The 21,324-nt window shown below is 37.0% G+C and overlaps 1 protein-coding gene and 1 long non-coding RNA gene across 2 annotated transcripts in view; both read right to left on the bottom strand.

Moving 5' to 3' along the window:
• Window positions 1-5,123: 5,123 nt before the first annotated feature.
• LOC134754518 (uncharacterized) lies at window positions 5,124-12,192 on the bottom strand. The gene is made up of 2 exons (XR_010128929.1): window positions 9,205-12,192; window positions 5,124-9,033 (listed from the first exon to the last, which is right to left on the bottom strand). It is a non-coding gene; the product is annotated as an uncharacterized LOC134754518 (long non-coding RNA).
• Window positions 12,193-12,208: 16 nt separating this feature from the next.
• Window positions 12,209-21,324, bottom strand: part of LOC134754149 (homer protein homolog 2) — a 33,044-nt gene continuing 23,928 nt past the window's right edge. Inside the window, exons 7-11 of the mRNA XM_063690252.1 lie at window positions 15,740-15,906; window positions 14,343-14,458; window positions 13,565-13,681; window positions 12,481-12,576; window positions 12,209-12,260 (exon numbers count right to left, since the gene is read on the bottom strand). Of these exons, the coding sequence (XP_063546322.1) occupies window positions 12,535-12,576; window positions 13,565-13,681; window positions 14,343-14,458; window positions 15,740-15,906 (442 nt within the window). The 3' untranslated portion in view covers window positions 12,209-12,260; window positions 12,481-12,534. The remainder of the gene's footprint in view (window positions 12,261-12,480; window positions 12,577-13,564; window positions 13,682-14,342; window positions 14,459-15,739; window positions 15,907-21,324) is intronic.

Below are 21,324 nucleotides of genomic sequence, written 5' to 3'. Positions count from 1 at the left end.
CTAGATATTAAAAACATTTCAGAGGTTTAAAATGTGTAGGCAGAATATTCTACTTTTGCAACAGAGACGTCCTGTTACATGTGTTCTTTGACAGGCTTGTTAGGATTCCGTACCCAAACGGTAAAATCGGGACCCTATTGAGCGTTTTCCAAAAAAATGTACATTTCATTCATGTCTTCAAAGTATTGACTTCTTGGGCTCATTTAATTCAGAATCATTTGTACATTCACGCCTCATATATGAGAAAATGTGTCCCAATATTTCCTTTTCAGATCGTCACATTTTTGTATGAATAATTTATTTATTTATATGAACGTTACGCACTGGATAAATATTTTTTTCATACAAGATTTTGGAACACATTTTTTTTGTATGAGGCGTGAATGTACAGTTGTAAATGATTCTGAGTAAAATGAGCCCAAGATGTTAATATTTTGAAGACATGAATGAAATGTATTTTTTTTTTGGAAAACGCTCTATTACTAAGACTCAACTGTTCGTCTGTCTGTCACCAGTGTCACCACCAGGCTGTATCTCATGAACTGTGATAGCTAGACAGTTGAAATTTTCACAGATGATGTATTTTTGTTGTCGCTATAACAACAAATACTAAAAAGTACGGAACCCTCGGTGGGCGAGTCCGACTCGCACTTGTCCGTTTTTTTTTGCTCCCGCGATAACGATGTATGATTATGTCTCCGTCTCGCCACAAAGTGTGATGCATTTACTTTAATGTAAGCATAAATAAGTATATGAGCAAAACTTACGAGCGCCCACTAGGCGGATTCCTGGCAGTGAATGTGTTAAAGTGGGCGATCGAGAAGATCTAGCTGTCAAGAAATATGGGTCGTGGTCGTCAGTCGCATCGTTTTGTCATTTTGAGTCAATGTAACTAAGTCGCATCACACTACTTATCATTTAAGCAACAATATATAATAATAAATATTATAATGAGAACTAAGAACGCAGATTTAAACTATTTTTGAAGATTTTATTTGGAGATTCATGGTTTAAAGATCGCTACATTTACTTATGGTTTTTCTCAGCGGTTACAAAATTATTTCTTGGTACCTAATCGTACGGTTATTTTTTTATACCTAGTTTGCCCTACAACTCGTGTTTACTTTATACTTGCTAGGTAGATGCTTACATTCTAAATAAAATGCATCCTCATTCTTAATTCAAAAACTTTTGAATTAAGAATGAGGATGCATTTGAAAAACTTTTTTTCACATCACCTATTCGAAAAAGGGCTTTTTCTTTCCCGCTAGGAGGGATCAAAGTGGCACTTTTCTTCCCTGCTAGGAGGGATCAAAGTGGCACTTTTCTGTTCTAGAACATGTTTTTTTTTCTGTTTTGCATACATTTTTTTTTAGGTTAAATAATATTTTGGAACATAACAATCTCCTCATAGGTGATGTGAAAAACAGTATGTGTCACATGATAGCAAAATTATTTCCACCTTGGGCGTTAACACTTGAATCCCTCACTACGCTCAGGATTCAATTATAGAATCCTTCGCTTCGTTCAGGATTCAATGTACGCCCTCGCCGTAAATATGTCATTTTGCTCCCTTGTGACACAATCTACTATTTATAATCATAAACATCTTACGAGTGGTTGTGCTGATATTGCGATTTTTTTTGCAATAACACAGGCCATTAATTTGACATCCATTGTTCAGCGAAATACGTGTCAACCTACAAGAAAAACCCCTTAGGCTGTTTGGAAACAATGCCTTGCTCATTAAAAAAAATGAGTTTGCTTTTACCTTGTTAACCATTCATGCTTAAAATGTTTCAGTGTAGCTACTTAATATTTTAAAGCAACCGTATTTCTAATATTATTTCGCTATATCACATCGTTATTTACTTAAAACTAATGGCTAAAATAATACTTCAATAAAACGTACCAAATTGAAGCGTAATCCTAAATAAAGTCTATGACAACACTGGCTGAAAAATATTAAAAAAAAACAAACGCGCAACCACAAAGGTTTAATTCAAATGTTTTAATTTTATTTTATTTTTTAAATTTGGCACGGGATCCGCGCGCGACGATCGCCGGGCGGTGCGGTACTGGCGAAATGGCGGGAAAGCAGACATGCGCTTTGGGAAATCGATGGGAACGAGCTGTCAGGCTTGTTTGAGTTCCCAGCCGTTGTTTAAGCTATCCCGTCTAACCTAATTTTATTATAAATAGCAAAACAATACCAGGAATTTTAAGATAAGTCGAGCGAAATGCAATAGTCAGGGATGCCTGCAGTGTTGACTGTTGATCAAAAGGAATGTGTAAAACAACATTAGTACCTACCTAACAAGGCTGAACTAACTTTGAAAGATTAAACAAATTAAAGGGTAATCGAACTACATACCGACGTGAAAGATAAGCAGAATAACTTTTAAAGTACTATAAGTCGAAGCTACAACGAAGCTCTACAAACTTGGTAGGTACCAAAGATAGATGTAATAGATGGATACAGTCTAAGGGAAAAACGTGCCTCGAAAATCAAGAAAATTTGATTCTCAATCAGATGGTGCCACTACCTTTGGCCCACTCTCGTATACATGGCGTTGACGGTTTCGTTTGTTATTTAACAATTTTAAAGCATATCAGTGAAAGTACATGGGTACCGTCAAAATAATATAAAAATAATTAATGCAAATATTGCAAATAAAAAAATCATTTATCCATATATAAATATTTTTTTTGATATTTTTACTTTTAGTTTGAAGTGTGTTAATAGATGGCAGTGAATTTAGTGTGGCTACAAAATTTACTATGACAGTACCGCTCTATCCTATTATAAATATCCTCTTTGGTAGGTACCATTTTACGCAGTAACCATCAAAATACCTGATCCATTTAAAACTGTTAAACGTAGTACTAACCTTAAATTTGACATGATAAGGTTCTTTTACGTAAAATGAGCTAACTTAAAGTTTTAAGCTACTTTCCCTCCAAGGCCCACAAATTTATTCCACAATGTATATTTCGTTTGTCTTGGGACACTGTATAACGATTCCTTGCTACACTGGACCATAACTCAGCAAGAATTTCACGTGATTCACACCCCGTCTTTGTAATCCTCCATAATTCCGTCAAGTAAACAAAACTCATTAAATTCCCGTTTTTCATCCAGCCCACAATATTTTTTTCTTTAAATTCAAAAAGGGCATAACTCCCAATACTTTTTAGAGTACTTGTTGTTATTTGGCGGAGGGTAAGCCGTGGCAACCACTTCACTAATGAGTTGGCAACCGGTTATTTACGACTCCTGGATCACGCGAGGTCCTGTAGGATAAGGAAACTTATTATGGTTAAGTAAAAATCCTTTCCCATCCCTGACCATAAATTTAAAGGTGTATAAAAAATCCGACATCCGGTGGAGCTAAAACACTTTGTTTCGTATTTTGCCTTTTAATATTTTAGATGGTAATTATCCATTTAATAGGTTATGGGCTTGTTAGCACCAAAGAGAATAGGTAGTATAGAGGGTTACTGTCATAGTAAATTTTGTAGTCACAGTAAATTTACTGCCATCTATCGACACACGATTAAAACTAAAAATGAAAATGTATAAAGATATCAAAAAAAATATTTATCATACAATATGGATGCTTATTAATCTTATCATGATTTATCTAGGTACAATCTTATTCGGATTTATAACTTTACATGATGAAAAATAGACCTTCTCGACGCCGTGTCAAACATAAAAGCTGTCACTCGGACGCCACGCCGAAGTGTCAAAACTGAAATTAAACTTTATGCGAATGCACGTAGGTCTATGTTGCTCTGTGGTCTGTGACGGATTAATCGGTCTTTGGCGTTGGACCTACGCTGCCGATATATCCGTCATTGGCGTCCAAAAGGTTAAGGCATTGGCGGCCTAGCCAAGGTGGCTTGCGCTTCGCCATCGAATCGCTTTGTGTCTCTATCACTCTTCCATATTAGCAAAAGATAGATATATTTGATATTAGTGTGACAGTGACAGTTGCGTTTCGTTGGCTACGTAGCGTTAGCGATTGGCATGTTGTCTACGAGGCCAGTTAATGTATTTTAGATTTTGGGCATTCGCATTAATTACGCCAGACAGGCATTTTAATGCAAAACTCACGCATTCGGCAAATGAGCACACACACTCACATGGGCGCTTACTTGAGCGAGACGATTGCAAATTGTTACAATTGTCACATTACAAGCGCTTCATTTTCGGAGTGTGCGACATATCATCACTAGTTTGTTTGTTATATATCACAGGGGATAGTTTCTCCAATAATTTCGACGTCTGTAGACGTGTTGTCTAAGGTTGGTTCCGTCTGTCCAATGTGTATTTGCGTCTCACAATTTGCTTAAAGAGAGAGTGAGACGGAATGCACATTGGACAAAGAAATTGACCACCCTAAGGTACGATCTTCCATCGACATGTCATGAAGTCTAACGCTCTAAGGCTTAATATCGTTTGACTGCCAACGACGTCCACAGACGTTTAATATTAACCTTCGTACATTCCAATAAGGTTTATGATAGCGCGTTATACACGGTGCCGGTGGCAAAAAAATAAGTGCATTCCCGTTGCCAGGGAGGTTTTGGAATTATACTGAGCAACTTTTACTAGGGGACCAACCCCGAAATCGCGAGAAAAAATTCGGCTGTTTCATACATTCTGGCTGGTCCATTTTCTATGGGAGGGTAAATTTTTTATTCGCGATTTCGTGGTTGGGCCCATAGTAAAAGTTGCTCAGTATAATCTTAAAACCTCCCTGGCAACGGGAATGCACTTTACTTTTTACCCCCCCTGTATAATAATTCGAATTACACAGAATAAACAAAAAAAAAGTCTTATAATATGTAAGATCGATACGATACGAGACGAGACCGGACCGGACCGGACCGGACCGGACCGGACCGGACCGGACCGGACCGTACCGTACCGTACCTTACCGTACCGAACAGTACCGTACCGTACCATAAAAAAAATGTAATAAAAGTATGAAGTTCATGGCCTTCACTAAATTAAAAAGCTACATTGTTTCAGTGACGACTTTCCTCACTCCAGGGAGTGACGAAAGTAGGCTTGTTCAAGCTGCTGAGGTGAAAAATAAATAAAATACGTTACATATTTAAATCGATATTTATATATTTATTGTAATGCATACGGTAGCTCACAGCGACTACGAATCTAATGGAAGATATTACGTACACATACGTAGGCTTCGCTGCGTTTGTTGATTAGGGACTCCATTATGTGACCAATTATTCAAATTCATTAATTTTATATGCCTTTTATTAAACTTCTATCCTGTACTCATAAAGTTATGTTTAAAACGAAACAATTGTAATCAATTTTAATTTCACGATGCATTTCAGTATAGAGCCCTTGACGTTCGTTGACAATCTTGGGTGAATTAACCAAACTAATTAACAACACAGCGAGTTGGCAATTGGCATCTTTATTTCGTTGCGTTGCAATGAGATTTACGTAAAGATACATGTTTATATAAATACTATGCCACACATTTCGATAGTTATTAATTTTTCATGAGATAATTATTTAGAGCGACTTCTTGCACTTAAATTATCTTTGCCCATATTATATTAAAATTTAAACATACTAGGTACTAGTTTTCATTGCACAATTCCCTTTTATATATAATTAGATCCATTCTATTGCGCGGGCGATATTCCGAATAAAAATTGTGTGTAACCCGTTAAAATATGTTCAGTATCATAGGAGTTTAATAGTAAAAAACATATTAATCCAGTTTAATACACATTTTTTCAGAAACTACAATTTAAAGTATTGCGAATAGGTATACGATTGCAACGGCCGAAGTGTGAATGTTTAAAACAAAAAAAAAATTACACAATTGTCACGTAGGTACTGTGAATATGACTTACGAGTAAAAGGAACAAACGCAGCGCAGCCTAAAGCAATAACTTAATTTATAATATCCTATGTCGTGAATACAACAGGTAGGGGCGCACAACGAAGACGGCTCACGGACCGCTGACGACACTTGTTCTCATATAGTATTTTACAGTACATATGGTGCTACTTTACCTCACTAGTGCGTTAATTAGCACATACGTAACTATGACGAAAATTTAAAAAGCCATATGTACTGTAAAACGTTGTAGTGCAAATAGGTAATTCGCAACTCGTGTCGATTTAAAACACTCCCTTCGATCGTGTTTCAATTTATCGCCACTCATTGCTAATTTTCCTAATTTTTGCACTAGTATCGTAATTTGCCATTATGCAAAAATCACATAACAAGGGTTCTGGAAATTCGAGGGTGGAAGTTATGAAACGAGATTTGCCCGATATGTTTAATAACAGACCCGATAATTATAAAACCTAGTTATGGGACGTTGAATACAATACTTTATCTACGACAGCAGAACAACATATTTTAAATAAAATAAATACGGCGGCAGAATACGAGCATTAATACCTCTCTTTCTAAAAAATAGATTTGCACATAAAACACTGTTCTCAGTATTTTTATACAATATTAGAACACTGTCTAAAGGTATACTAAAAAGTATATTGTTTAAATATACTTGTCAGCATTAATTAATAGATTGAAGTGCTGAAGTAGATAATGACGTTATTCAGAATACAAATTTATTGTTATTTAATATAATGAAAACTAGTATCGTTGAAGCGGTGCGAGACATACATAAAGTGGACTACATTATACACATTGGCACTCCAATTCAAGTCGGTGGGTACATGCGAGCCATCTCCATTGATTGCTTTGTCATTTCGCTATTTTAATTCTTCTTTCCGTTCTATTTTAGTTTGAAAATTATTTTGCCTATAGGAAATCAATAGTATACATTTGTTCTATTTCATTATAACTTGTTCTATGATAATGTATCTATATATATTGCAACCACACTTAACATTTTGTTTACGAATGTTGAAAATAACACTTACTTTACTCCTAACTCTATATTACACTTCTCAATACCAACAGATCATTCGGCCTACGTTATATTATCTATATTATGTGATAAACAGATTTACATGTACAAATAAATACTGAATCACTATAAAACACTTATATTTTTACCTAAAACTAAGTATTTATTTACCTATGAAATAATATCATTAATATTCAATTAAATCTATTTTTTAATAATAACAACTGCGGAAAGAAATAATGAAATAGCGTTTATACTACAATTTCGATTACATTTTTATACGTTTAGCTACACAGAGTAAAATCGCGTATATTTTTACAATACGTGTTTTGCAAGCACTTAGAAAAACGCTCGTTTTTTAACGTTAGCCAACAAAGTGTTTCTACGGAAATGAGTCTTGTTATTCAATAGACAAGAGTAAAAATCGAATAACAACGTCACTATTCAAAATTACACAACAGTAAATGAAATTACCCTGTTTAGAAACATTGTATATCTTAAAAATTGTGTCCTCAGCCTTTTTCAATGATATCATTTTCTTTTTAATATTTTCATAGAGGTTTGACAGAGAATAATCATCTGCATTAAAATATAAATTAATTTAAAAAATAAACGAAAATAATAAGCCAGCCTTGCTTGAAATACTGATTATAATTAATAATAAAAATAAAAATATTGTGATTAAAATATTATGTCAAAAATCATTACTCACAGTTATCCGTGCGCTTAATACTTAACTACTGAGGGGCTTTAACGACTAGCCAGCCGTTTCTTTCTTATTAGTACTGTGCGAGAGAGGCAGATAACACTCTTGTGCACCAGATTTAGTTTTGACAGTCAGTTATTCTAGTCAGTAGTGCTAATGATCATTGATCACAGAATAATTTAACTTTTACTTTACTTACCTAATAAATAGCTCATCCTAGTGAGCTAAAGAGAGCAGACTGACACGCCAGACGCCAAACATACACCGTGGAGTCCGTGGATCATTTTGAATACCGTCTTTTAAATGTGTAGTAATGATTTTTGGCAGCGAATACAACGGTCAATAGTTTTGACGCGAATTACACAGACAACTATTATCTGTCAAAAGTTCACTAATTCGCTAAGGGGTCTCTATGCAATACAGGGTTTTGAAACGTAAACGAAATCGAAGTGTTTCTAGGTGAGTCTTGGGGTACGCTAGACGGATACACGAATCTTAATACACTAGGATTGGAATTTTATATTTGGACAAATAATCTTCTTATACCCGGGCCCTATCACAAAAACCTTTACAAGTGTACAAGTCGACAAAATTGTTACGTTGTAGACAATGTGTTACGTGTACAATTATTACATACATATATCGTCGCTATACTTACTCAACCTCATATCTGCAACAATCATTTGATGGAAATGTCGCTTTTCTTTCATTCCGAATACGGGTGTTTTTGTCATCAAATGAGTGTTGCAGATACGAGGTTGAATAAGTATAGCGGCGATATCAGATCTACAAGTTTACAATCCACAAAAATTCACACTTAACAACGCGTAACACAAAACGTGGTGCTTCTGTCAAATGTAGATTTATTCCTACAATTTACAGTATTTGTTAAAAATACATAACACAATTTTGTCGCCTATTTTGTTTTCTGGTACACAATCTTGTAAATTGTCTCTTGTAAACTGTAATTGTTAGTTTTTTGATACAGGGCCCAGATATATTTAAAGGTTAAGTTATTTTGAAGAAAAATGTAGGTCGAACTTCATAGACACATTGATTCATCGATTTTCTAGAACAAGAAATTGTAATTAGGCAATATTTTCAATGAGAATCATGATACTTACTTTTTTTATTGAATTTAATTATTTTCGAATTACAGATCATTATTATTTTTCGAAATGAACATCGCCTACATTATTCGACAAAATTACCTCATTAAAATACTAGTTTATTATTATTCAAGAGATAGTTAAATACTGCAGAGTAAATAAATATAACGTATTATTCGAGTAAAAGAAATGCATAGTTTGAATGCTTAGACATTCTTACAGATCATTAAAGTTTATAATTAATAGGAAATAATTTTGGTACACATTACACTACTCTTACAACTATGTACAGATGTAGTGCATAATTATTTTCCATCGTATTTTCACGGAAACGTACGAACGTGTCTTGCTATTTCAGTCAGACTCGGTACAAAAAGTACTGAGGTTGACTGAAGTAGCATAACAAATACGACCGTTTACGAGAAAATACGATGGAAAACAATTATGCACTACATTTGTAATATTTTATTAATTTTATGTTTCGCTTTTCAAATTTTAGTCAAAGCTTTTAATTATTTTCATTGTTTTTAAATTTTCATTAGAACGAGAACATGAGCCAGTGTGATCATAAAAATACTGCCGTGCCTTCTTTAAAATATACTGATTGTATAATATTATCATTATCACGAGGTGGTTCAGTCATTTTCATTCTTTTCGAAATCATCGAAATTGTTGTCAAGATTTATAACGAGAACATGAACTTACATATACAGAAGACACGCAGGACTTTAAGTTTATTTATAAGTAATACTTACTAATATCATAATACTTTAGAGAGTAAAATAACTTTCAATTTACGAGTATGTACGAAAACACTGCCTCCATGTCCCGTTATAAGAAATTACTTTTATATATTTTTTTTTAATAATTTAATTTGCGTTTTGGATTGTCGATGGCAACGCAATGGTGGGGTATCGACTAATGTTAATTTAGGTATAATATCAATTACAGAATTATTCAATATACACATACTCTAGGACACGACACAGCCTGCCTTCCTTCAGACGTAGATGCCGAATAGGGGTACATTAAAACATCATTTCTAATTCGGTATTTCACCATGCGAACAGTTAAAAACAAACTTATCATACTACCGTTTAAAAATATACATTAGTATTTTAAAATTAATAAAAGTATTTGGCATTTGATCGATAACACGATATACAACGTATGTACAAGACGACACATGTCTTTATATTAAAAAGAACTTATACAGTCATGTCTTAAATGTAATTAATTTCATTGCGTAGTTCGCAATGTATTATAAAGACTTTACATATAACACCACGCATTTAAACACAGTCAGTCTCAAAAATAGCAAGTCATTTTAGCGATTTGTTACATCAGGTCTGTGGTTTGTCCACCAAATTAGTCGGATTACTATCACCACCATCTCTAATTCAGTAAAATTATCGGCATTCACTCAAATGCGTCAGTGACAAGGCGCTAAAATGACTACCTATAGACAGGGGGGTCTCACTGCGCAGTTTAGGTATATTTGGCCGGCGCACCGCCCGGGAAGGTGTATGGCAGTGGGCTGCCGCTCGGCTCGCACGATAGGCGTGTCACGTGGCGCTCGCGCAAAATTGAAAATACGCAATGGCTTCGAAACCTAAATCGCGATCTAATCTGTATAAAAAATAATGTTCTGTTTACGGATGTCTGAATAAACGGAAGAACAAGTAAGCAAAAAAAACATATTTTTTAAATTCCGGACTATATTGACCGACATATTTTCAAAGGAATAAGTACTTCTGTGACATACCTACTTCCGTGAGAATCAGACATACTATCTCCGGCTAAAAATTTTATGTTTACAGAATCAACGTTTGTAATTCCTACATATTTATCTTAAAAATAATAAATCAGTAGGTATATGTACAAAAACTTGTCAAGTGACAACTTCGTGCCGACACTCGCAGCTCGGTCATAAAACTGCGGCGCGCAAAGAAGATTCACGGTTCGTGCGCGGTTATAAGTTTCAATTTTGCTTGCAGGCGGCGAGTGTAGGTATAATTTTATACCTAAATCTGGCTTTTGTGAAGGAGTGAATTTTCTGTACGGTAGTACTATTAGTTATTCTGTGCTATAGATTCGAGGCTAACTCAACAAATCTGACGTGTTTTGAAATGCGTTAAAATACGCAAAAGAGATTATTCTGAAAATTATTAAATTAACAACTATTTCTTCTTATATTGAAGAACTTTCGAGCATTATCTTGTATGAGATAGCTGTCACGCAATACTTTATCTTCACTAATTATAAATTATTATTTATGTTTTTGAGATGGTATAATATAAGTTGACATTGTGACTTGTAAAGTCATTAAGAATTGGATTCAATGCAATATAGTGAAAGAGAGATGATGTCATACGTTAGGAAAGGAGTAAGTCTACGTAAATATTACACGAAATGATTTAGGCCAGAGAAATTATAGATTTCTCTTTCGATATTATTTATATTTTAAAATGACTATATTTAATATTCGAGAAGATGTTGACGAAAAACAGAGCTGAAATCCTCTGCAATAATAGTAAAAGTCGCCTTTAATTATGTAATAATTTAAAGTTTTTTAGCATACTGATTCTCATCTCAAACAATAAGACATCTGTTGAAAATAACATTTAATGCCAATACAGTGCACGTGCACTTTGGTTGGTTATGAAATGACAGCTTATATCTACCCATACAATCCGAAAAGCAAGTTATGGTTAAAATTTGACATTTGTTTGTTTGACATTAATTTATGCAGTGATAAAAACGTGTGACATTTGTGATGCGCGGATGTCATGATCTAAAACTAAAAAGTGATGTTAAAACTACAGTGAATAGTGATCTCAATGTTGCAACGATATAAAAATTTACTTATTTATCAACGAAGCGAACTATATCGCCTTGTTTAAGTGACAAGGAAAAATACTTTTTTCTTAGCCCACCTCGTGAACTCGTCAATATATTTTTTGTTCAAATAATTTAAACAAATACTAACCGTAGAATGTGTAGTATCTAAAAGATTAAATGTTCATTTATTCATGTTACATTTTATTTAAAATTCAAGCAAAAGTAAGAATAAAAGAACAACACTTTAAAATTTCAACCGCTAGCAGTACTTCCTGACTATAGGCTAATGATCACTGCGGCGGACGCTCACAATACATGTATTTTCAAAATAGCGACTTGTATGGAAATGGGGTTCGACTCACAGTTACAGATTTCACAGGTGTAAGGTTTCCTGGGAGACCGGTATTCGTGCCCGCCACCACGGGACCGACTGCCCACCTAAAAGTTCGCAGATTAGACCGCGAACACTGAGACCACCTCACGAAACAATAATGAAGAATACAGGTAGGAATTTAAAAGAATTCGTGCACCTTGCGAAATACCGAGAACGCTGTTCATTTGTTCGTCTTCACCGTCACGTAGCTCGGCTCCTCCCCCTCCCTCCCGTCCCTCCCGTCCCGCCCCTCCCTCCCCTCCCGCGCGCGTAGCAGCAGCGGCAGCCGCCGGTCCTGCACACACACAAATAATAGGCTTGTGTTAGTCAGGATTAAGAAAAAAAAATCTTTGGAATCCGACTTTGTTAGTAACTTCAAAACAATAACAACCTTTTTGGTGCGTCGGTCCTGTTTTAAATGGTTAGATAGCAGTATCACTATGGCTACAGATATAAGAGCTTACTTTTTATTTTCTGGCGTACTGTTTATTTTTATCCATTTCATGAATACTTACCGGTGGCTTGACAACGGACGCGTATATAGGAGGCGGCTGAATGGAGGCCGCGTCTCATGTTTGCAGCGCCGTATTAATCTCGCGGTGGATCGTCGACTGAAAGGAAAATATAAAAATATTATGACATTTTCATGAGAATAGAGGAGAAAAATAACAGCTCGAGGACAGGGCTAGCAGGTAGTAGTAACAGGTAGGAGCATCTACAAAACTACAGTTTGCGAACAAGGTCGGTTGATTCGTAGGCTGAGATACCAATTATACAAGAGAATGCGCGAGGGTGTGTGACTGAGGGGTAAGCAGAGATTTATTTTGCTTCCTTGGACCTCGTGCATCTCAGAGACAAAGTGCGTAATAATTACATAAGGGGTAGTTTCAAAGTAGCGCCCATTACTGACAAACTAACCGAGTCACGGCTAAGGTGGTACGGCCATGTAATGCGTAGATCAAAAGTGCCTTTCCACGGCTGCGCATGAAAGAGGGAGAGGTAGGCCGCTGACTACCTGGATGACGAATGTCCAGTGAGACATGAAGGAGCTCGGCCTAACTCCCGACGACGCTTATCAGCGGAGCAAGTGGCGCCTCAAGATTAAGAAAGCCGACCCCGCGTAACGGGAACTGGCGAGGAGAAAGAAGAAGAAGGAGGACCTCGTGCATAGTTTAGCGTTTAGAGTACGCTAAATTAACCACGAAGAAGTCGCTGCAATGCAAGAGCTAGTAGGCTAGATGGTGACGACGTAGAAAGACTACTCTAAACTACTAATTAATAAAAATAAAACCGGCCAAGTGCGAGTCGGACTCGCGCACGAAGGGTTCCGTACCATTACGCAAAATCCGTCAAAAAAATCACGTTTGTTGCATGGGAGCCCCACTTAAATATTTATTTTATTCTGTTTTTAGTATTTGTTGTTATAGCGGCAACAGAAATACATCATCTGTGAAAATTTCAACTGTCTAGCTATCACGGTTCATGAGATACAGCCAGGTGACAGACAGACGGACAGTGGAGTCTTAGTAATAGGGTCCCGTTTTTCCCTTTGGGTACGACACCCTATAAACAACAGGTTAAGAATTTCTTCCGACATACCAGTTCCTCGAGCTGGCGGGCCAGCTGGTCGTTGAGCGCCTGGATGACCTGCCGCTGTCCGTCCTGGGCGGCTAGGGCTAGCTCCAGCTGGCTTTGAGCTAGTTTCGCTTCGGCGTCCTGAAACATCGATCCATTGAAATAAAATACAGTTATGAAGCGAATTATGATGATAGCGGAAGGGGCCTTTATAGTTTTTTATCGGGTTTATTATTCAGTTATTCATAAGTTCCAAGAAACTGAGATGGTCAACATGTATGCATACAATTTGCTTCCTTAATAGATTGTGCGTGTAAGTTGTGCATTTTGAACACCTCGACTGCTTAGGTCTGCTACTGACTGTACAGTCGAAGACAAAAATATCGATCCAGACAAATGGCCAAAAATATGTGAACACGACTTTATTGTCTAAGGTGTAAGAGCGTACACATATTTTTGAAACTTTGGGAATGTATATATATTTATGCCCTTGACTGTACGAGCCCGGTTTCGAACCCTGGGTCTCCGGTGGTTTAAAAGCCACGCGTCACCGCAGCAACAACATAACTAATGGCTGGTGAGTATGGAGTTGAAATCCGTGTAGGCACTACACTGGTTCGAGTATTTTCACGATGAACTTGTAATTTTGCTGATGCAATAGTATCTGTTCATTCTTTCGTGACTTGGTGAACTGTGCGAGTTCCCCGTTGCATCGGCTTCCTTCGCGCGGTACCTTAAACGCAGGACCTCCAGTTTCGTAGGATTCAATGCCGACTAGGCTAGGCCGCTAACGGATCAGTACCTGTTCACTCTTCCGTGACTTGGTGAACTGTGCGAGCTCCTCGTTTTTCTGGGCCAGCTCCGCCTCGAGCTGCGCCACGCGCTGCCGCAACTGCTCGGCTTCGCTCGCGTCATTGCCTGAAACGATTGCATAACCGATCAGAGTTCGTATTTACATAAATCGAAAGATCACCCCCTACAATGCTTAAGGAAGAATGAACTAAAACGGAACATAAAAGACGTCGAATGAGGGCTAACGCGTATGAATTCGCCGCTAGGGGCGCTAGTGTAGATGGTGGTCTTTTCCATAGTTCGAAATGTCAAATGTCACTTGTCACTTCAATGACTGACAGCTGTTCTTTAGTCTTTTGGACCACCATCAACAGAGGCGCCAACTGGTGAGCAAAAAACGATAGCCCTCATTGGCTAGCATACAAATGATAGATATGAATGATAGAGCTCATAAAATCAACCTCGTCCTTTCCTCACATATTTTACACGCAGTATCACGAAGGTTATGGACGGAAAAAACCTATACCGTGTGTTCAGAAAAAAACTAGCAGAACTAGTCAAATAGAACCAATCAACAATATTGGAGTGGTCATAGATAGTCCTAACCGTCCGTTACGAGATTGACTAGCAAAGGCTTACGAAAACCTCCTAGAGTTAAACCAAGAAAAGCCTGCAGAGATTTTGACAGGTGTTATTTTAAGCGTTAAGCTTCATAATCATAATCATAATAATTTATTTATAAAACCAATTTACACGTCAATAATAGATAATTAATCATAATGATTTACTAATAATAGTGATCTAGTTATTAGATACAAACAGTTCTGATTAATAATAATTAACTAAATGATTTACTAATAATTGTCAATATAATAATGTATACTACAAATGGTGGAATTAACATCTAATAATAGTAAGCATTATGCCTTACACGTAATGAATTCGTCATAGCTATAAAACGATTGCTCGATAAGCCACTGCTTTAGGCGAAATTCTATGAAATTATGACGTATAAATAACACTGGCACTGTATGTGCTGTCAAAATCTCTGCATTTTTTTTGTCTAACTCTAAGAAGGGTTATATTTCCTCCCATGATGCATTTTAACCCTTTTCCAGGCAAAGTACGATTTATCGACCACTAACGCGCCAATAGAATTTCAACTTTAGCATTCGGATTTAAAGTTCAAATTAGATTGCACTTTCGGGAAATGTGACGTCCTCAAATGAATCACAATCATAATTGGAATATATTTAGATTTTTTGAGGAAACCTTGTAGATTAGTGCGGCCTGTAAAAGGGTTAAAGTAGGTGACTGTATCTCGAGAACATTTCGGCTTCAATAGAGATAAACGCAATTAGGTCACGATCGGCCTGGTGGAAATGATGTCAATGATATTAGACTAACCTTTCCCAGCAAAGTGTCTGGCGCGGGCCACCTCCTCCCGGTACTGGTGCAGCTGTCTCTTCCACTCGTCCACGTTGGCGGTGCTCTCCTGCAGGGCGGCTGTTAGGCGGAGGTTGTTGCTCTTCAGTGTTGCCAGCTCGACCTCCCATTTTTTGGCGTTCGCTGAGCTGTGGGCAAAAAATACCAACGTTAATAAATGATGTAGTAGCCAAGATTTCTAGATTAAACTTTCATCCTCCTAAGGCAATAAAACACACGCCAAATGCACGGAATAAAGTGTAACTTTCAGAGGGAATAAGTTTCAACTTCAAGGGATTAGATTATTACAGATGTCCTCTCAGATAGAAGCACTAGCATAGGTCACCTATACTCGGCACGCCCAACATACCGATCAATTAACTAAGGTACACAAAAAAATAGCAATAAAAATCACATTTATAATTTAGCGTATGATTTCAATTCCGCAACTAGGATAAGTCTAATGGAATCTAATCTCATACGTTGGGACCCGCTCCAGAATGACAATTGCGAAAGAAATCACATACAGTAAACAACGTAGAATAATTTTATGAAATCATTTCATGTTAGAATTAAAACCGATGACCACCTACACTAAGCAACCACAGATTCAATCAGTCTTTCAATCGTACCTAGTTACATAATCCACAATGAAATACACGCAGGCATCTCGGAAGCTTCATGCGTTTCGGTAATAAAACATAAGCCTATAGCAATTAAGATATACCTATGTAAGATCTATTTCATCGATTGGGCCATAGCATATCAATATCACACTAGCTAACAACATACTGGGTCTTATTGCTCAGAATGTGACTTTAACGCGTGCAGAATAGAGTTCAAACTTGTGTTGTCAAGATAAGGTAAGTAAGAGTTTTGTGAAGTAACGGAGAAGATTAAAGATCTTGGTGATCCGCACTGGTTGCTCCGAACGTAACGAGCTACTATTTATGCGAACAGCGCGGTATCATAACTTTGTGTAATTGGAAATATTGTTTAATGCTCACCAACGGTCTAGATTTGGAAATGTTTTACACAATTGTGTGTAATGGTTTCAGAATTTTATTTAATTGCGTCCTATTTTATATTCTCCGCGATTTTTACGCGTTATTTTAGGTAAACGGGCCTAAATCGCGTAATTATGTTTAATTTACTTCGCTCCCTCCGTTTTGGACGTGACTATACGCTAATGGGCTCGAGGTTGATTCAGGAGGGGTGTCGGGGTACATACTTAAATATAATTATACGGGATTAGGTTCCGTTTACTTAACCTTAAAAGTATTTATACATGCAAGTCTTGGCTGTCGCTTCGTGGTTTCTGGGTCGCTTTGAGGAAAGAAATGCAACTCAATAACACATCAAATCGCGCTCGCATAAATAAATATCAATTAATGTTGTTGATGATGAGACTACCACACCGCTTGTACAAAATAGATCTAACGCACATTCTGAAAAAGTATAACGCAGCGTCTTACGTAAGCGAACAACTCGCGAACGCGAGGCGAAGCAGCGCGGCGCGACGCGGCGGGCCCACGGTGTTTGCGTTCGCAACAAGATCCGCGAGATCGCCCACGTAGGACATTTCAGATTGATTTACCCCGTACCGCGCCGCTTCGCGTTCGCGTATTGTTCGCCTACGTAGTACGCTGCGTAAGAGTGAGACGAATATCTTACGTCAATTAGCATACTTCAATTGAGGATCTCGACAGCATAAGCGACTCGCTTTAGGTATACTATAGCTAGTGTCCGACAGAAGATTCGGTTTCGGTCAGTTTCGGCCGTAGTATCGGCTAAAAAACGGCCAAACATTTCGGCCGGGCAGAAACTTACTGAATGGTACTTCGTACTATGAAACTAAACTAGGTGACAAAGACCAAAAGTTGGGGAACAAGTTAAACAACAATATTAATATACTGATTTATGTATAAAGAAATTAATTGATTTACTTATTAGAAAACACAATTCCCCTAACGAGGGCGCCACTAGATGGTCGACGCAGTCTTAATATGTGTATAAAAGCAGTTATATGTCATTTTTCAACGATTTTAAAGTTTCGGTTTTGGCCGAAACTAGAGCCAAAGCCGAACTTTCGGATTCGGCAAAAAAACATGTTTCGGTCGAACACTAACTATAGCTTACGTTTCGTGATGGACGTGAAGATCGGATCGTTTCCCGATCCGATTTAGATCGTTCGTTGCGCAAGTGATATGTGTAGATCCCTATGCAATTAGAATAACATACAGTTGTGTGCAATGTGCAATATAATAGCAGTCAATAGGAAAATAAAAATTAGGGGAAAATAACTTTAGATCAATTATATTGGATCTTTTTTTATATTTTTTCTGCATTACTTGACATTGTTTCAAAATTAACTGTAACCTTTACTAATATTGGAAGTAAAAAAAAAACATGAAAATCGGCGTCTCAGAGTCCATCATTCGGACAAGTGATTTGTCTACGTAATGTTGGTAGTAATTAATTTAGATTAATTTAGGCAAATACATTTGATATTGTTCTGCATGTTAGATTGTATAATTCTTAGATTTAAGGACCTAGATTTAATGAAGGAACTTAGCATGTAATTATATTCAAATACAATTGTCATATTGTTTATGAATAAATAAATACAATACAATCCATTCCGCGTGCGTATTAAGTCGGTATAGGCCCTAAGGTAGCCGACTTTACATAAATACAGTAATTATGTTAGGTCCTAAAATCTTAGTGTTTATGTTTCACATGATAATAATTCGAACCATACTTTCACTTTCTTTCATATTATTCGATCGTAACATTCGTAACGTCCACTACCTATACTGAACCTGAACCGATTTTAATGAATGCAGACAATCGATTCACCTTTATAGTGACCATCACCACCGGTGACATTGGCTACAACAATCTAATCCACTCCCAAATCGGAGAAATTTCGTTGATGAAAATCTGATATACCTCTGCTGTACAAAAAGACCAACTAAACCTTTCAGCGGGCACGCATAACACGGGGAAATATTGACGGGCAAGTTTCCGGCACGGCATTCATCTTTTAGCAGTTTACATACTAACCGACCGTACCATATTCATACGCATACGCATTGAAAAGCGAACGCATTGCAAAAGGTGAACCAGCATACGAGTGATATCCTATAATGAAGATCTTACGGATCGCAAGGTCAGTTTATGTAAGAGTAGAAGTTGACTGAGGCAACGTGTTTCGTGAATTGCCTTAATTATTAAGCAAATACAGGTGTAATAATTAGGTGCGCTCGTCAATCATTGTGTTAAGTGTTGTGCAAGAAAGCGTTATTAGAAAAAGCATATACTTAATACTTCGTTACAAAAGGAAATAATGTAAGTTAGTATAGCACTGATAACGTACTAGGTTAACCATTTTCTACCCAAGTAAAAGTTAATTATTTGAACTATTTGAATTGTGCTTCCTTGATTTAAACTTTCACGATTTTTACTCATTATTATTTACAACGACGGGACTTAATCGCGTAAAATAAGTTTTAAACTAACTTTAGCCAGTCTTCTCCGAGACCACGGGGACAACGCCGTCCTCGAAACGTCGGAGGTAAATTTAAAACTTATTTTACGCGATTAAGTCCCGTCGTTGTAAATAATAATTGTGCTTCCTTTTCAGGATTGCGGTTAACAATTGTATAACTAATTCATCAGTTTAAATATCCCCCGGATTACTTCATACTAAGTATATAATACATACTAAGAGTATGTACATCCATATACAATTTGACACATTGATACCGCAGTATTATTACCTTACAGCGACAAATTGCTATTTAGAGCTGTGCTTTTTCTACTTCCTTGAATACGTGCGTATACCTTTCGTGTGGACAAGAGCCATATTAACCACATATCCAGAGTTCCTATTCACAACTCCAGTGATAAGCTTATAATTGTGAGCTTTATTAATCGGCATATCAAAGAAGATTTAGTAGCGGCAGCCAGACTTAAGAAGACCCTCGCGGCGGAGGAAATCGGCTTCCAGGGAAACACCCAGAGAATCTACATTAATGACCACCTTACACCCGAGAACAAGAAACTATTGTCACTAGTTAAATCGTCACTAAAGCAGAAGGGATACCTCTACGTGTGGGTCAGATACTCTAAAATTCACGTACGGAAAGACGACAATTCTAAAGTGCACATAATTAATACCGAACGAGATTTAAACAAATTGCTTTAAATTGGTGTATTTTCAATTTATCGTCTAATTATGTCACTTGCTTGACGTTTTTGCTTTTGTTATTATTGTTTAATATTAACATTAAGCGAACTTGCCCAAGTTTGACGATCACTGACCGGCCCACCTGGGCAGTCTTTTGTTTTGCGCTCGGTCTTATCGCCATCTGCATTTGCTACCTCTTGTTTACGCCTCGCTCACTGTTCACTACCTACCTCTTTTCTTTATATTCATTGAATATTGCCTTTAATCATTTATTCTTTCGCGCTTATTACAACGTCCTTATGGCTTATTATAACTGTATGATTGACTCGCAAGCATCTAGTATTTTTTTCATAATGAGAATACCGTTGTTTTGTCAATGTTGGGTGATGCAGTATTATATTTACTTCTATTTTTACTCAATTTTAGTCATTAAATTAATCTCAAATGGGTAGTTCAGTAATAGATAAACATCCTTGTATTTATTATCAGAACGTTAGGGGGTTGAGGTCTAAAACTTTTACATTTTACCGTAATCTTAGTACGGCATCTTTTGACATAATAATTCTAACGGAGACGTGGCTGGTGGACGGTGTGTTGGACTCGGAATTGTTCGACGACCGGTATGTGGTCTGGCGGCGGGACCGGGATCTCGCCCTGACCGGTCAAAGCCGCGGGGGCGGTGTGCTCATCGCCACCCGTCGGGAACTACCTGTGACCCCGCAGCCGACGTTCCAGTCGTCTGCTGAGGATTTGTGGGTTACACTTTCGCTTAAGGACACCTCCAATAGGTTAGTAAAAGTTCATTTGTGCGTACTATATTTGTGTAATCAAAATAATGGTAACTCATTTTCACAACAATTAGCTAACTTCTTAAATAAATTAAGTGAGTTGATGTTACATCGTCCAGATGACAAGTTTATAATAATTGGTGATTTTAATATGAGCGGTATCCGGTGGATAGGTCGAGACTCGGTGATGGTTCCGTCTTCCTATGCTAGTAATGATGAATGTAGCCTAATCGATGAAATTCATACTCTGAATCTAAATCAATATAACGGTATTTTAAACCGGTTCGGTAAGTTACTGGACTTAGTATTATCTAATGATTTTGTATGCGTTAGTAGTTGTGATGTACCCCTAGTTCCTATTGACCCGTATCATGACCCCTTAACTATTCGAATTAAGTTAACCACTGTCCTCCCGCTTCATACAGCCCCTCGGGTTAAATATTTTTACAACAAAGGTGACTACACGTCTATTAATAACGAGCTAGCTACCATCAATTGGGAGACTGAGTTTTCCGACCGTACTTTAGACCAAGCTTTGGATTTCTTTTACGTAACTTTTAAGAAACTTAGGGATAAATTTATACCCA

This window comes from Cydia strobilella, chromosome 2 (assembly GCF_947568885.1).
Source record: "Cydia strobilella chromosome 2, ilCydStro3.1, whole genome shotgun sequence".
In the NCBI taxonomy this organism is placed as follows: Eukaryota; Metazoa; Arthropoda; class Insecta; order Lepidoptera; family Tortricidae; genus Cydia; species Cydia strobilella.
This window is presented reverse-complemented; position numbering and strand designations above follow the sequence as displayed.